The following is an 18,544-nucleotide window of genomic DNA, read 5'->3' on the forward strand; positions in this document are numbered from 1 at the left end:
AGTCTCTTTACATAACCCTTGTCCTATCAAACCAGCTCTCCAGCTTCTCTCCTTCTCTTATATAAAACTCTCATTCTTTTTATTTTTATATTTATTTATTTTCCGTTTTGTTGCCCTTGTTGTTTTTTATTGTTGTTGTAGTTATTATTGTTGTTGTTATTTATGTCATTGTTAGATAGGACAGAGAGAAATGGAGAGAGGAGAAGACAGAGAGGAGGAGAGAAAGATAGACACCTGCAGACCTGCTTCACACCTGTGAAGTGACTCCCCTGCAGGTGGGGAGCCGAGGGTTCGAACCGAGATCCTTACACCGGTCCTTGCACTTTGCGCCACCTGCACTTAACCTACTGCGCTACCACACAGCTCCCCAAACTCTTATTCTTTAGGGGGCCAAACAGTAGTGCACCAGGTTAAGTGCACCTAGCAGAAATTCAAGAACCACACAAGGATCCCAGTTCCAGCCCCCAGCTTCCCACCTGTGTGTGTGGGGGGGAGGGGTGTCACTTCGCAAGTGGTGAAGCAGGTCTGCAGGTGTCTATCGTTCTCTTCTCCTCTCTATATTCCCTTCTTCTCTCAATTTCCCTCTGTCCTATCCAATAAAATGGAAAACATGGCAGGAGCAGTGGATTTGTAATACTGGCAATAAGTCCCAGCACTAACCCTGGAGGGGAAAAAAAAAAAAGACTCTCAATGTCATGTGAAATAAATAAATCTAATTTCAAAAATAGAAATCTGCTGCTAGGGAAGTGGCTTAGGAGATAGGGTTCATGCTTTGCATGTGTGAGGTCCCAGGCTTAATCCCCAGCTGTGCATGACACTAAAGTGATGGCCTGGTTTCTATAAATAAATAAATTAAATTTTAAAGCAGACTTCCCTCACAGTGGAACACTTTTCATGCTAGTTAGTCTCCAGTAGCTCTAACTTGGGCTGCTCCCAGTCCTTGCCTGGACATTCCTCTTACACATCTTAGGTTTTGATCCCCCCCCCCACCATATCTGACTCCATCTTTGTTTATTTACATTATTTATTTATTTTATGTGGCACTGGGGAATGATCCAAGGGCATTGTACATGTGTGCCCTCTGAATAGCCCCCATGACCCAGTTTTTTTGTTTTTTGTTTCAAATTCTCTGTCTATACAGAGAGAGGAGAGAGGCACAGAAAGTGGAAGACAGGTAGTCGGGCGGTAGCACAGCGGGTTAAGCACACGTGGCGCAAAGCACAAGGACAGAGTAAGGATCCCGGTTCGAGCCCTCGGCTCCCCACCTGCAGGGGAGTCTCTTCATAGGTGGTGAAGCAGGTCTGCAGGTGTCTGTCTTTCTCTTCCCCTCTCTGTCTTCCCCTCCTCTCTCCATTTCTTTCTGTCCTATCCAACAACGACGACATCAATAACAACAATGACTACAACAATAAAACAACAAGGGCAACAAAAGGGAACAAATAAATTTAAAAAAAAAAGTGAAAGACATTAATGCACCTCTCCACCATTTATGTTGCTCCCCACCCCCACCATGCTGTTCATAGTACTCAACTGTGATACTGGGAATTGAGCCCAATCTTTCACACATGATAAGGCATACAATTTACCCAACCCTACTTATTTTTTAAAATGTGTATATTTTCATGCCTTGTTTTTCTACATATCTAATAGGTAATATTTGAATTTTTAAAATTAGAGTAAGCAGAGCCACTGTATTTTTCAAATCAAAAAATGCAAAATGACCAAGTTATAATGTAAACTATTTGAAATCCGTACTATCCTAACATTATGTATAAGATCCATCAAAATATAGACTTCTGGATATATGAACTATTCAAATAAAGAATAAGGCAGAGTCTCAATTTCTGGTAATGAAGAAATTCCTCTTACTGAAGGAGACTTCCAGTGTCTACTTCTATTGTCATATAGTCTCAACAAGATGAAAAAAATGAAGTATAACAAAAAAAACCTGTTACTTGAAGACATTGGACTCTAAAGCATGAGGTACTGAGTTCAAGCCCTGTCATTCCATATGCTAGAGTGATATTCTGGTTTTCTCTCTCTGATTTTTGAAATTAATTAATTAATTAATTTTATAGAATCATAATAACTAACAGTTGGGAAGAAAAGGGGGAGGGAGTTGAATACTGTGATGGAGAAAGCACAGAAAACCTTTTTGTATATAAATTCTCTGATTCTGAACTGTGTATATATAGACCATATCATCCCATTTAAGACTAAAGTAACTGAGCAGAGCATTATGTTTCTGCAAGGGTGACCAACTTATCCCAGTTTTCCTGGGACTACATAAGTTTGTAACCTGGAAAAACTCCAATTCCAGGCATACTGGGACATTTGATCACTTTAGCTACTGCCCATCATAAATAAAACAGAATTTGAGTCAAGACAAGTTAACTGTATACCTTAAAAATTAAAATAAACAGGGGGCCGGGCAGTAGCACAGCAGGTTAAGCACACGTGGTGCAAAGCACAAAGACCAGCTTAAGGATCCCAGTTCGAGCCCCCGGCTCCCCACCTGCAGGGGAGTCGCTTCACAGGTGGTGAAGCAGGTCTGCAGGTGTTTATCTTTCTCTCCCCTTCTCTGCGTTCCCCTCCTCTCTCCATTTCTCTCTGTCCTATCCAACAACGAATGACATCAACAACAATAACAATAACCACAACAAGGCTACAACAACAAGGGCAACAAAAGGGGGAAAAAATGATGGCTCCCAGGAGCAGTGGATTCATGGTGCAGGCACTGAGCCCCAGCAATAACCCTGGAGGCAAAAAAAAATTAAAATAAACAAAGAAGACTCCTATACTCTTCAAAGGAACATAATAGAATCCAGAAATTCTGTGATATATTGTTTTTTTCTCTTTACTTTTTTTGTTAGGTAGGACAGAAAGAAATTGAGAGAGGATAAGGAGATAAGAGAAGGAGAGAAAGATAGATATCTGCAGACCTGCTTCACCTCTCATGAAGCAGATCCCCTGCATGTGGGGAGTTGGTGTTCAAACCCAGGTTCTTGCACTTGGTAATATGTGTACTTAACTGAGTGTGTCACCATCTGGCCACTGTAATAATATATTGTTTACAATGTTCATGGTACCATCTGAAATTACTAGGTCATATAAAAAAAAACAGCAAAATGTTGTCCATACTTAAGAGAGAAATAAAATCACTGGTGACTGACTCCCATATGACACTGATGTTAATAGATAGGAATCTAAAACAGTATAGTAATTATACTCAAAGATATAAAGGAAAATATGCCTGTAGTGGGTTAACCAATAAGAAATACGAGCTAAGAAATTATTTTAAAAAAAAGAACAAAGTGGAAATTCTAGAACTGAAAATATAGTATCTTGTTGGACAAGGTTAATAGTAAATTAAGATGACAAAAAAAAGAATAGATCAGAAGATGTATCAATCAAAATATTCAGTGTGATCAACAGAAAAAAGAAAACATGGGGGAGTGTAATTTAACAGGGAACTTTAGGAATATGTGAAAAATCTAACATATAATTGAAGACCTAGAAGAAAAGGTGCAAGAGGATGAGTAGAAAAAAAAAATCCTTGAGTAAATAATGGATAAATTTTTCTCAGGCTTGTGGAAAAACATGATTTACAGATTGATTTTGGTCATCTCAAGCATGATCCATTAAAGTACAATCTCATATCTAGGCGTATTGCAATCAAACTCCTTAAAAACCAAAGGTTAAAAGTAAATTTTGGGCCAAGAATATAGCTTGGCATTAGAGTACAGGTCTTGGGCAAAAAGCACTACTTTTTCCTCTTTTTTTTTTTTCTTCCCCTGGGGTTATTGCTGGGGCTCGGTGCCTGCACCATGAATCCACTGCTCCTAGAGGCCATTTCATTTTTCCTTTTGTTGCCCTTGTTTTATTGTTGTAGTTATTATTGTTATTGATGTCGTTGTTGTTGGATAGGACAGAGAGAAATGGAGAGAGGAGGGGAAGACAGAAAGGGAGAGAAAGACACCTGCAGACCTGCTTCACTGCTTGTGAAGTGACCCCCTGCAGGTGGGGAGCCAGGGGGCTCAAACAAGGATCCTTACACCGGTCCCTGCGCTTTGCGCCACCTGCGCTTAACCCACTGCACTACTGCCCGGCCCCCAAATATTTTTTCCTCTTTAATTTATTTGTGTATGTGTGTGTGTGTGTGTGTGTGTGTGTGTGTGTGTGTGTGTGTGTGTGTGTGCCATTTGGAGATGAAGCCAGCAACCTATACATGTGTAACACTCCTGTTGAACAACCTCTTTTATCCAATTTTTTCTATTTCTTAGAGAAAGAGAGACAGACAGACAGGCTGATTAGTTGCGAGACATTATAGAACTTCATATTCCATGGAGCTTCCTCCAGTGTCATGCCTGGTACTCCCTTGTGCATGGGAAGCATGTGCTCTACCAGAGAGCTATCTACTGCCCCTTAACTTCTTTTTTTCTGTTTTTTTTTTTGTAACTTATAGTGGGTTACAATACTTTAAGATTACAATATATATTTCCCACAACACATGCACCACCACTACTGCCACCTATTTTCTTAAAAATATAAATGTTGCATTGATAATTTCTTTTATTCTCTGAGTTATTTTTTAGGAAGGTTATAGAGAAAGGATAGTCCTCTAAAGAACTGTGCAGCAGAGTCTTCCCAAATGGTATTCTTTAAATCTGGAATTCTCAGAGCTGGGGAGACAGAACAATGATAATGCAAAAGTTTTTTTTTTAGTTTTTTTATTATTTATTTATTCCCCTTTGTTATTTTGTTGCCCTTGTTATTTTATTGTTGTAGTTATTATTGTTGTTGTTATTGATGTTGTCGTTGGATAGGACAGAGAAAAATGGAGAGAGGAGGAGAAGACAGAGAGGAGGATTGAAAGATAGACACCTACAGACCTGCTTCACTGCCTGTGAAGCGACTCCCCTGCAGGTGGGGAACCGGGGGCTCAAACCAGGATCGCAAAAGCCTTTCTTTCATGCCTGAGGTTTTTAGGCTCCAGGTTCAATCCCCAGCACCATAAACCAGAACTGAGCAGTGTTCTGGTCTTTCTCTTTGGATCTTTCCCCTCCCCTCATTAAAATATAGTAGATAAAAATATTTTTTTAATTTGGAATGCTTATATCTGAAAAATTTTACTCTAAGTAGCTAATATTTGTATTCCTTCTCTTTTTTCCAGATAAAAAGCCAAATGTGGAATTGAAAAGCACTCAGGAGCAGCCTGTGCCCACAGGTAACATCAGATCTTTCCTTCCTTTCAAAAAAATTACCAAAGGAAGAGAAATATTCTGATTGCAAAAAAAAAAAAAAAGAAGAAGAAGAAGGAGAAGAAGCTATATATGGAGGGGTGGGGGGTGAGGAACAGTGGACTATGCAGCATGAAGTCCTTAATTCATTCTCGAGAATCACATCTGCCAGAGTGATGCTCTGGTTCTCTTTCTCTCTCTCTCTCTCTCTCTGATAAATAAATGAATAGGGCCCTCGTAGGTGATGCGCCCAGTGGAGTGCACACATTCCCATACAAGCACGGAGTCCCAGCAGGGGTAGGGAGTGGGGAAGAGGCTTCACCAGTAGTAGAGCAGTCCTGCTGCATGTGTCTCGCTCTCCTTTCAGTCCCTGTTTCTGTCTGTCTCTGTCAAAAAAGAAAGGAAGGCAGGGAAGTAGAAAGGAAATAAGGAAGCAAAGAAAGAAACTAAAAGAGAGTCAATGTATCAAAGACTCAGCCTATGTATTAAAAAGATTCAGTCTGTGCTTTAAAATGTTTGAGACATTCAATCAGTTTTTCCCCTCTCATATTACTTAGTGATTTATATGACTACAAATTAATAGGAGTGTACATAAACACCATTCACACCACCAAAAGACTGTGTCCCATCCCAGCCCCCCAGCCCACCCCATGAAGCTGAACATCCTCCCTCACCCTCAACCCAGGGTTTTACTTTGGTGCCCTACTACAAATTTAGTCAGATTCTGCTGCTTTGAGTTTTCCTTTCTGTTATTGTTTCTCAACTTCTGTTTATGAGTGGAATCATCCCATACTCGTCTTTATCTTTCTGACTTAGCTCACTTAACATAATTCCTACTAGCTCCATCCAAGGTGGTTCAGAGAAAGTGGGTTTATTGTTCTTAATAGCTGCGTAGTATTCCATTGTGTATATATACCACAGCTTTCTCAGTCACTCATCTGTTGTTGGGCACCTGGGTTGCTTCCAGGTTTTAGCTATTAACGAATTGTGCTGCTATGAACATAGGTTTACACATGTCTTTGTCATTTTGATTATGTGTCCTTGGTGTGTTTCTGTTTGGCTTTATTTTATTTGGGACTCTTAGAGTTTTCTAAATCTGCTTATCTCCAAACTTGGAGAAATTTCTTCTTCATATAAGTTTTTTTTTTCTTAAGCGCACATGGCGTGAAGTGCAAGGACTGGGTGTAAGGATCCTGGTTTGAGCCCCCAGCTCCCCACCTGCAGGGGGTTCGCTTCACAGGTAGTGAAGCAGGTCTGCAGTTGTCTATCTTTCTCTCCCCCTCTCTATCTTCCCCTCCTTTCTCCATTTCTCTCTGTCCTATCTAACAATGATGACAGAAATAACAACAACAATAAAAAACAACTAAGGGAAACAAAAGGGAAAATAAATATTTTTAAAAAAGATTTTTTTCTGTTTCTTTGTCTCTTCTTCATCTTTATGATATAAATTTGGTTCTTTATGTCAAGTAACTCTACTATTATCTTCATTTGTTTTAGATTAGTTTTTTTTTTTCAATCCAGTGCCTCATGTATTGGGTTGTGGGAAAACTCATGTTGTATTTTTCTATTTTTTTTTTATGCAAAACTGTGCCATGACTTTTCTGACAACCCAGTACATGAAATTTTACCACTCTGGTCTACTTTTTCACTCAGGTAGATATAGAAAAAGGGAGAGACACTACATCACTAGAGCTTCACCATGCCATAGTACCTCCTGTATAGGGTTGGGGAATGTCCAGTCATAGGGCCTTATGGCCCATGAAGTCATTTGGTCTGACCCTGCTAAGGCCACTGCAGGTGGGACTCATAATCCACTAAATCTAGGAACTTTACACATAGCAACACAATATGTTACTATTTTTCAGATGTCAATTTAATATTGTGATCTTTCTTTCCTTCCTTCTTTCTTTCTTTCTTTCTTTCTTTCTTTCTTTCTTTCTTTCTTTCTTTCTTTCTTGCCTCTAGGGTTATTGCTGGGGCTCAGTACCTTCACCATGAATCCACCGCTCTTGGAGGCCATCTTGCCCCCTTTTGTTGCTCTTGTTGTAGCCTTGTTGTGGTTATTATTGTTGTTGTTGATGTCGCTCGTTGTTGGATAGGACAGAGAAATGGAGAGAGAAGGGGAAGACAGAGAGGGCGAGAGAAAGATAGACACCTGCAGACCTGCTTCACCGCCTGCGAAGCGACTCCCCTGCAGGTGGGGAGCCGGGGACTTGAACCGGGATCCTTGCGCTGGTCGTTGTGCTTTGCACCACGTGTGCTTAACCTGGTGCGCTACCGCCGGACCCCTTGTAATTTTATTTTCAGTTGCATACGTAGAATTGACATTGCTGGGTCTTGTAGTAGTTCTGTTTTTAAATCTTTTTTAAAAAAATTGTATTTATTTATAAATGGAAACACTGGCAAGACCATAGGCTAAGAGGGGTACAACTCCACACAGTTCCCAGCACCAGAACTCCGTATCCCATCCCCTCCCCTGATAGCTTTCCTATTCTTTATCCCTCTGGGAGTATGACCCAGGGTCATTGTGGGATGCAGAAGGTGGAAGGTCTGGCTTCTGTAATTGCTTCCCCGATGAACATGGGCATTGGCAGGTCGATCCATACTCTCAGCCTGTCTCTTTCCCTAGTGGGTTGGACCTCTGGGGAAAAGGGGCTCCAGGACACATTGGTGGGAAGTCTGGTTGGCATCATGGTAGCATCTGGAACCTGGTGGCTGAACTTCCCAGTTTTGAAGCAGCCTCCTTGCAGAGCACAAGCCATGCATTGTCTCCAAGTCACCATCTTGGCTCTGCCCCCATAAAATGTTAATTTTCAAGTGATGATTGTGTATGGACTTTGAATGATGTTATAAATATCTAACTGGCCCTTGGCAGGAAAAAAAAAGTCCCCCATCCCTGTCCTGTAGGTTGGGATTCAAACCTGGGCCATGTTCATGGCAAGACATGTGTTCTGACTTCTGAGCTCACTCTTGGTCTCTAAATATTTATTTGTTAATGTGTGTGCGAGCGAGAAGGGAGAAACAGAGTATCACTTCAACATGTGGGGTGCTGAAGATCAAACCCAGTATTCCATATCTGCAAATCCTGTGCTCTATCACTCTGCCACACATTCTTCTTGTTATGTATTTTTTCTTTATTAGAGGGATTAAAATATAGTAGTTTGTACATACTAAACATTTCTCAGTTTTCCATGTGACAGTTTAACCGCCTCTAAGTCCTCTTCTGCCATCATGATCCAAGACCTGAACCCTCACCACTCACCCCAGAGTCTTTCTTTAGTGCATTACACCATTGTTATCTTATTTATTTATTTATTTTCCTTTTTGTTGCCCGTGTTGTCTTTTTATTGTTGTTGCAGTTATTATTGATGTCATCATTGTTGGATAGGACAGAGAGAAATGGAGAGAGGAGGAGAAGACAGAGAGGGCGAGAGAAAGATAAGACACCTGCGGACCTGCTTCACCACCCATGAATCGACTCCCCTGCAGGTGGAGAGCCGGGGCTCGAACCGGGATCCTTACACCAGTCCTTGCGCTTCACGCCACCTGCACTTAACCCACTGCGCTACTGCCTGACTCTCATGGTTATCTTTTTTAATTAACTAATTAATTAACTTATCCATCCATTCATTTTTTTGATAGGACAAAGAGAAACTGAGAGAGGAAAGGGAAGTAGAGATGCAGAAAGAGAGACATCTGCAGCTCTTGTTTCACCACTTGTGAAACTTCTGCCCTGCATAAAGAGACTGGGGTTTTGAACCTGGGTCCTTATTCATGGTAACATGTACACTCAACTGGATGTGCCACTACCTGGCCCCTCTACTATCTTTTTGTTAAGCTATCATGCTTTTGTATGAAATGATTACAGCTATACTCTTCATTTTAAGTTACTGCTAGATTATCAAGATTAAGTGTAAAAATCATATTTTTTCTTTATTAGGGAGATTAATGGTTTACTATAAAATACAGTAGTTTGTACATGTGTAACATTTCTTAGTTTTCCACGTAACAGTTCAATTCCCTCTAGGTCTTCCTCTGCCATTATGTTCCAGGACCTGAACTGCCACCCACCTCCTCAAACCGCCCCCCACACACACACACCCCAGAGTCTTACTCTGGTGCAATACACCAAACCCAGTCTAAATTCTGCTTTGTGTTTTCTTATTTTTCAACTTTTTTTTATTAGTGATTTAGTAATTAGTGACAAGATTGTGGGACAAGAAGGGTACAATTCATACAATTCCCACCACCAGAATGCCATATCTCATTCCCCACCCCCTCCATTGGAAGCTTCCTATTTTTATCCCTCTGGGAGTATGGACCAGAGATCTCTATGGGGCACAGCAGGTGGAAAATCTGGTTTCTCTAATTGCTTCTCCACTGGACATGGGTGTTGGTAGGTCCATACGCCCAACTGGTCTCTACCTTTCCCTAGTGGGGTAGGGCTCTGGGGAAGTGGGTTTCTAGGACTCATTGGTGAGGTCGTCTACCCAGGGAAGGCAGGTTGGCATCATGGTGGTATTTTTCAACTTCTGTCTATGAGTGAGATCATCCCATAGTCATCCTTCTCTCTCTGACTTAACTCACTTAACATGACTCCTTCAAGCTCTATCCAAAATGAGGTGAAGAAAGTGAAATCACCATTTTTAGTAGCTGAGTAGTATTCCATTGCGTGTATAATACCACAACTTTCTCAGCCACTCATCTGTTATTGGACACCTGGGTTGTTTCCAGGTTTTGGCTATTACAAATTGTGCTGCTATGAACATAGGTTTACACAAATCTTTTTGGATGGGTATTTTTGGTTCCTTAGAATATATCCCTATTTCAGGATCATAGTGAAGGTCCATTTCTAGCCTCTGAGAGTTCTCCAGACTGCTCTCCACAGGAGTTTGATCAATTTACATTCCCACCAGCAATGCAGGAGGGTTCCTTTGTCTCCACAATCTCCCCAGCACTTGTTGCTGCTACCTTTTCTGATGTATGACATTCTCACAGGAATGAAGTGCATCTCATTGTTGTCTTTATTTGCATTTCTCTGACAATCAGTGACTTGGAGCATTTTTCATATGTCTGTTGGCCTTTGGGATCTCTTCTATAATGAATATTCTGTTCACATCCTCTCTCAATTTTTAGATGGGGTCATTTGTTTTCTTGTTGATGGGTTTGGTGAGCTCTGTATATATTTTGTCTATTAGCCTCCTATCTGTTGTGTAGCATATAAAGATCTTCTCCCATTCTATAATGGGTCTCTTTGTTTGGGTGGTGGGTAGTTCTTTTGTATGACTCTCTTATTTTCAATGTTATTTATTTCTGCCATAATTTTAGTTATTTCAGTTCTTCTGGTTGCTTTAGGGCTCCTTTGCTCCTCTTTTTCTAAGTCTTTAAGGTGTGCAGTCCGGTTGTTTATTTGTGCTTTTTCTTATTTCCTAATGTGTGCTTGTATGGCTATGAACTTCCCTCTCAGTACTGCCTTAGCTGTGTCCCAAATATTTTGATAGCTTGTATCTTCATTTTCATTGAATTCTTGAAACATTTTGATTTCTGTCTGCCTTAATTTCCTCTTTGATCTAGTTGTTAAGTAATGTACTGTTGAGTTTCCTTATTTTGGGACTTTTACTAATTTTTTTTATTGTTAAGTATTAATTTAATTCCACTGTGGTCTGAGAAGATGCTTGGGATGATTTCAATGTTCTTAAATTTTTTGACACTCTCTTTGTGACCTAACATATGGTCTGTCCTTGAGAATAACCCATGTGAACTTGAATAGAATGTATATTCCATTTCCTTGGGTTGAATGACTCTGAAAATGTCCAATAGTTCTAGTTTACTTATCTCTTCGTTTAACTCCCTCTTTTCTTTATTAATTTTCTGCCTAGATGATCTGTCAAATCGAGAGAGTGGGGTGTTAAAATCCTCTGCTCTTACTGTGTTACTGTTAGTATATTGCTGTAGATGTTTGGTGTATTTAGATGGCCTCTCCTTGGGTGCATAGATGTTAATAATTATTAAGTCCTCATGATTGATTGATCCTCTGAGCATTAAGTAATGTCCATCCCTATCTTTTTAAAATTTTATTTATATTAAGGTGCCAGACTAGCGTTGTGGGCAGAAAAGAGAATCCAGGAACTTGTGGTGGCATGGTAACACAATTCTTTATTCACACAGGAGCACCCCAGAGTCAGGTGTGAGCACAGGGGGTTAAGCCACATGGCACCAAACTGCAATGGCCGCCTCCCGCTTTGCACACCCGCCCTTCTCCAGGTTGGGATGAGGGAGAGAAAAGAGAGAGTGAATCCAGGAATAGAAGTGGGTTTTATGGGAAAAAACAGGAAGTGGTGAGTCAAAAATGGAAATGGCTAGGAAAGGGGTTGGAGAGAGGCAAAAGGTATGCTGGGAAGGTGGAAGCGTCCTTAGCAACTGTTACGATGGTTTTAACTGGTGAGATTAATATACCCTGTAGACAGGGCAGGTCTCGAGGTAGAAAGAAGATAGATCAGGCAAAACAATGATTATGTAAATAGGCCATAGTGTCAGCAATGGAGGATGGAGCAGGGGGAGCTGGTTTAATGCCCGACATTAAGGTCTATCACGTCAGATATGAAAATAGCTGTCCCTGTCATTTTTTGTAGTCCATTAGCTTGTATGATAGTTTTTCTATCCTTTCACTTTGAGTCTGTGTTTGTCTTGTTGAGTTAGGTGGGATTCCTGCAGACAACATATGCTTGGGTTGTGTTTTCTGATCCATCTTCCTACTCTGTGCCTTTTAATAGGTGAATTCAGGCCATTGACATATATTGATATTATAGATTAGAGATATTTTAATGTCATTATCCTAAACTTTTACAGTGTTTTGATATATGGTATGTTTATGATGATGTTGTGATTGTTTATAAGAGATCATTCAGAACTTCTTTCAGGGCAGACTTGGTAATAGTTGATTCCTTCAGTTGTTACTTGTCTGAGAAGGTTTTTATGCCTCCATCTAATCTGAATGACAGTCTAACAGGATACAGTAGTCTTGGTTGAAAGCCTTTCTCGGGAGTCGGGTGGTAGTGCAGCAGGTTAAGCGCAGGTGGCACAAAGTGCAAGGACCGGCAGAACAATTCTGGTTTGAGCCCCCCGCTCCCCACCTGCAGGGGAGTTGCTTCACAAGCGGTGAAGCAGGTCTGCTGGTGTCTATCTTTCTCTCCTCCTCTCTGTCTTCCCCTCCTCTCTCCATTTCTATCTGTCCTATCCAACTACAAGGACATCAATAACGACAATAATAACTACAACAATAAAACAAGGGCAACAAAAGGGAAAATAAATAAATATTTAAAAAATTAAAAAAAAAATAAAAAGAAAGTATTTCTCATTGAGCACTCAATAGATATCTTGCCATTCTCTTCTGGCCTTTAGAGTTTGTATGGAGAAATATGCTGATAATTTTAAATGTTGTTTAGAATAGGGAAGTTCTCAGCTATTATGTTCTTCCTCTTCTTCTCATTCTTCCTCTGGTAAGCCAATAATACGTATATTAATTCTTTTGAAGTCACCCATGTGTTTCTGTTGTTGTTTTTATTATATCTTAATATCTTTTTTAGTTCTCCTTCTTCTTTCTTAGTTTTCTCTGATTCATCCTTGGTCTTGCTAAATCTGTTTTCTGTCTCAGTTATTCTGTTCTCTCTCCCCTCTACTGATTTCTGTAGCTCAGCTGTTTTGTTAACCTGTTCAGATACTGTGTTAGCTTGATCAGCTAGTTGTGTTCTTAACTCAGCTATTTTAGTTTTCAGTTTTCTAATTACCTTGAGATAATTAGTGTTTTCTTCTAGAGTCTCATTAGTTGTTTCCCTCCTTTTTTTGCCTCCAGGGTTATTGCTGGGGCTGGTGCCTGCACTATGAATCCACTGCTCCCAGAGGCCTTTTTTTCCCTCATTTTTATGCCCTTGTTCTTGTTCTTGTTCCCATTTTGTTATCCTTGTTGTTACTGTTGCCATTGCTGTTATTGGATAGGACAGAGAGAAATGAAGGGAGGAGGGAAAGATAGAGAGGGGGAGAGAAAGACACCTGAAGACCTATGAGGCAACCCCCTGCAGGTGGGGAGCTGGAAGCTCAAACTGGGATCCTTACGGTGGTCCTTGCACTTTGCACCATGTGCACTTAAATCATTGTGCTGCTGCCCGTCTCCCCCCCATTTCTAATTGTATTACTTTCAAAAGCTTTCCTCACTCCTGTAATTATTGTATCAGTTAGTGTTTGGATGTTGTTCTTATTCTTATTTGCTTCTACCTTTTTGGGACCCTTATCTGGACTTTTATCTTCATTCATTTCTTTGGTATTTCTTCTCAGAAACCATTATAATATAACCATTATATTTGGTGTGTTATGAAATCCCTCCCTCACAATTTTTTCAGTTCACTTATCACACTTGCCTGGATTGACTTATGTCTAAATAAGGTACTTAAGAGTTCACAGTTGCAGGCCAGGTGGTGGTGCACATGTTACAATGTCCAAAGACCCAGGTTTGAGCCCTCAGGCCCTACCTGCAAGGGGAAAGCTTCACAAGTGGTGAAGCAGTGTTGCAGGTGTCTCCCTTTCTATCTCCCCTTCTCTCTTGATTTTAACTGTCTCTATCCAATAAATAAAGATAACAAAAAAATTTTTAAGTTCACAGTTGCAAATATTAACAACTGTTTCAATTTTATTTCAATCCCTAAGGTGAAGCACAGTGGCTGTTAGACCATCCTGTATCATTATGCTATTGATTTCCCCTGTAGGCTATGGAGCCTGAGAGCTTTTTAACTATACATAGATTTATTTAATCACTCCAAAAGACCAAGAGATAAAACAGGATGGAGGATAGATAGCACAATGATTATGCAAAGAGACTCCTACACCTGAGGGTCCAAAGTCCTGGGCTTAATCCCCTGCTCTACCACTAGCCAGAGCCGAACTGAGCAGTGCTATTTGGCCCTATGAGTTTCTGAATAAATCCTGGTTGTATTTATTTAGTTCTGAGGCAATTATTCACTGTGTTTTATAATTTATCAGGAGTACAATGTGAAAAGGCTCCTACTATATAGCCACACCTCTGGACCACTGAGAGTGTAGATATTCTCCCGAGTCACCTGGTCAGTTTTCTACTAGGTGACAGTATGGGGTTTCCCTGCTGCTGTTCAGCCTCTTAGGGGCAACACCAGTGGAGATTCACAGTTGTTAATTGGTGAGTTTTAGGTGATTTTTCTCCTCCCTTCAGCAGATTTTTGTTGATAAAACTCAGACTGGGGGGTCGGGCGGTGGCGCAGTGGGTTAAGCGCATGTGGCGCAAAGCGCAGGGACCGGCGTAAGGATCCCGGTTGGAGCCCCCGGCTCCCCACCTGCAGGGGAGTCACTTCACAGGCAGTGAAGCAGGTCTGCAGGTGTCTATCTTTCTCTCCCCTTCTCTGTCTTCCCCTCCTCTCTCCATTTCTCTCTGTCCTATCCAACAACGAATTGTGTCAACAAGGGCAATAATAATAACCACAACGAAGCTACAACAAGGGCAACAAAAGGGGGAAAAAATGGCCTCCAGGAGCGGTGGATTCATGGTGCAGGCACCGAGCCCAGCAATAACCCTGGAGGAGGGAAAAAAAAACAAAAAAACCTCAGACTGGCAGTGGTACATCAATTGGCAAACTGCCTGACTGGTAATAGCCACCCCTGAGCACAGGCTTTTAGCCCCAGGAGTCTCTCCTTAAGCCCATCTCTGTCCATAAGCCACACATGTTTGCACTCACCTGTGGCTTAGTGAGTTCCTAAAGTGATCCTAGCCTTATCTTGTTCCATTCTCAGGTGATCCTCTTTGCTATTTCTAGTTGACTGGACACAAATTATACTTTTATTAAACTTGATTTTAACATGTTTGCTGTTTATCTAAATATGTTTCTAAATATGTTTCTTTATCATGTCTTCTCTTTTTAACTTATGAATTTCCACAATACTTTAATCTGTTTGAGTTTACATTATAGATTCGTGTTATCTCTTGTCCAGACCTTGCATTGTGATTATGAACTTGTCTACTATGCATATATCTGTTTCTTTATAAATATGTATTAAATATTTGAAGAAATCATGGAACTTGGGGGCCAGTTGCTAGAGGCTTAGACATTTCTTTTCAGGAAAGCATCCTTCTTAAAAAAATTGAAAAAAAAAACAAAACCAAAAACCAAAACTAAAGGAAAGCATCTTTATCAAACTGGATTTTCCAGTATTTTTAGGCTCAATAGTTCTTATCATCATATACTAATATTTCTTAGTCATCAGTAGCAGTAGCATCTCACTGATTATTGTGATACATAGCAAAGGAGAGAAAATTTCTGTCTAGGTGAAACTCACATGTATTTTTAATTCTAGTGAAAAATATTCATGAAAATTATGTATAATAGAAAAGTTCGGGGGTTGGGCAGTAGTGCAGTGAATTAAGCGCACATGGCGCAAAGCACAAGGCCTGGCAGAAGGATCCCAGTTCGAGCCCCAGGGAGGGAAGAGTCTCAGTGACAGGTGCCAAGAGGTAGTGATACAGGTTTCTTGGGTCTGGTGTACAGTGTGAGTAAATGCTTGCAGCTTTTAGCCCTTTTTGATCAATGAAACACTTTTTTATTAATATTTCTCTTTGTATGTAAGGAGGAACCATAACTCCGTAGCTGTACATATAACCTTTTTCTCCTAAAAAGGAGTCTGTCAGTGCTCCTAAATTTTTCATTTTTTGTCAAAGCAGGAAGTAAATACTTTAAAACTGTTAAATATATAAATAAAGTGAATAAAGCTTAGTGTTCCGCATGATAGGAAAAAAAAATGCTGGGGTGGGGAAGACCTTGGCCATCGGGGAGGGAGCACCTTGGACCGCCAGAGACAGCCCTCCTCCCTCCAATCCCTCCTGGAGGGGCAATGGTGACTTGGGCAGGATAGATGGAGCCTGGTAGGCACAAAGGGGAGATAAGGTGAGCACCACGGTAGGGACACAGGGACTCCCAGGGAAGGGCAGAGGGAACCCCCCTTCTAGCCACTCCAGCCTTGTCCCAGAACTGTGGAAGCTGCTACCCGTGACCTTCAAAGCTGACCCAACACAAAGACTGGAGTCCAACACCAAGCACCCCCACAAAGGAGCAAAGAGAACTCAAATGAGCAAGGGACTTAAAGCCTGGTTTGAGCTCTCTAGTGACTCCCTGGCTCCGGCCCTGGGTGTGACCAGGGCAGCCCCTCAGCCCAGACAGACTCAGATGCCAGTGGGGTTTTGTTGTGGGGAGGATAGGTAGGGGGAGCTGAGGGCTTACTCCCCACCTGCAGGGGAGTCGCTTCACAGGTGGTGAAGCTGGTCTACAGATGTCTGTCTTTCTCTCCCCTTCTCTGTCTTCCCCTCCTCTCTCCAGTTCTCTCTGTCCTATCCAAAAACAACATCAATAACAACGATAATAATAACCACAACAATGGTAAAACAACCAGGGTAACAAAAAAGAAAAAAAGATGGCCTCCAGGAGCAGTGGATTCGTGGTGTAGGCACCGAGCCCCGGCAATAACCCTGGAGGCAAAAAAAAAAAGAAAAAGAAAAAAAGAAAAGTTCATGAATCCTGGGAATGCTTCTAAACTTTAAGAGTTTATACATATGTTTCACCTGGGGTAATTACCTGTTACTAAATAATTATTCAAAGTCAAAATGGGAGTCTACATAATACATGCTTATTAAAAATCCTTAAAGTCACCTTTGTAGTTAAAATTCTTTTTGTCTCCTAGAAGATCCAGTGATTTTGAATGACTATGATTCACCCAAATCTCATGAAGTGGAAAATGTGGACTGTGCAGAAGGCCCAACCAATGAAGATGAAGACATAGGAGGTAAGTATACAGAATAAAAACTAGTACTTATGATACAGTAAAAAATTTAATATAAAGAAGCAGTCACAGGCCAGGCAGTGGAACACCTGGTTAGGTTCTCACATCATAGTGTGCAAGGACCTTGGTTCAAGCCCCTGGTCCCCACTTGCAGGGGGAAAGCTTCACAAGTGATGAAGCAGCGCTGCAGGTGTCTCTCTGTCTCCCTCCCTATCACCCCCTTCTTCTCAATTTCTCTCTGTCTCTATCCAATAATAAATAAATCATATATATACACAGAGAGAGAAGCAGTCAAGACCTAGCCAAGGAAATTTTGCACTTAGGGGTCAAACTGGGAATAATTTGATTTTGTTCGTTTTACAAGTATTTTCATTTAATAATTTGCTGCAGGATATCGGAAAAGTTTTGAGAGTTTAAGGAGCTTATTTAGCTGATAATATATAATAACTTCATTGTTAAAATAATGTTTATTTTAGTCTTTTTCATTATGAAAGTGATACATGGGCATTATAGAAGCTTTATCTAACATGTTTTCCTGTGTCAACAGCTAGTTATCCAGTTCTTAGACACCAACTAGTTGCCCCAAAATTTACTTTAGTTCTTGTTTGTTTGTTTGTTTGTTTTAGAGAGAAAGGGGAAATTTGAGAGGGAAAGGAGAGAAAGAGGAAGAGAGAAAGAGAAAGAGGAATACCTGCAGCACAGCTCCACCACTTGTGAAGCTTCCCCCTCCACAGGCGTGGGCTGGGACCTCGCACATGCTAATGTGTGTGCACTACCAGGTGCACCACTACCCAGTCGTTCACTTCAATTCTGATTTTTGGAGTTAGCACAGGACTCACATGTTAAGAACTCCATCCTACAATACTGCCTTCACTTTGCACATCAGTTGAAAGTACTTAGTCCCCAGGTTGTTTGCACTTTTGCCCATCTCAATAATTTGCTAGAATGACTCACAAAACTTACAAAAGCTCTTGACTTCTTACTGTCAAGTTTATCATAAAGGACACAATTAAGAAACAGCTAAATGAGAAAGATGCATTTATCAGTATATAAGATGGGAGAACATGGAGTTTCCATACTTTCTCTGAGCTTGCTACCCTGCCTCAGACCACAATGTGTTTGTTCACCAGCCTAGAAGCTCTCACTGCTCAAGAGTTTTCATTAGAACTAAATCTCCAGTGTCTCCTCTCCTTCCCAGAGGTTGGTGGATAGAGTCTAAAGTTCCAGCCTACTAATCATGTGATGTTTGGGAGACCAACCCATTCTGAAACTATGTAGGGCCCATTTGGCATAGACTTAGGTGTGATAAAAGGGAGTTTATTATGAATAACATAAGACACTTTATACTCAGGAAATTCTGATGGTTTTGGGAGTTCCATGTTAGGTACTGGGGGCAAAGATGAAATATTTTGTTGCATTTTGCTACAGTTTAAAAACCATCATAGAAGTAGAAA

The 18,544-nt window shown here is 40.8% G+C and overlaps 1 protein-coding gene across 2 annotated transcripts in view; it reads left to right on the top strand.

The window, feature by feature from the left end:
* The window catches only part of IKZF3 (IKAROS family zinc finger 3), a 108,146-nt gene that overhangs the window by 23,090 nt on the left and 66,512 nt on the right, over nucleotides 1–18,544 (top strand). For both annotated transcript variants that reach the window (XM_060203570.1, XM_060203571.1), the window contains exons 2-3: nucleotides 5,174–5,227; nucleotides 16,992–17,093. In XM_060203570.1, the coding sequence (XP_060059553.1) occupies nucleotides 5,174–5,227; nucleotides 16,992–17,093 (156 nt within the window). The remainder of the gene's footprint in view (nucleotides 1–5,173; nucleotides 5,228–16,991; nucleotides 17,094–18,544) is intronic.

This window comes from Erinaceus europaeus, chromosome 12 (assembly GCF_950295315.1).
Source record: "Erinaceus europaeus chromosome 12, mEriEur2.1, whole genome shotgun sequence".
In the NCBI taxonomy this organism is placed as follows: domain Eukaryota; kingdom Metazoa; phylum Chordata; class Mammalia; order Eulipotyphla; family Erinaceidae; genus Erinaceus; species Erinaceus europaeus.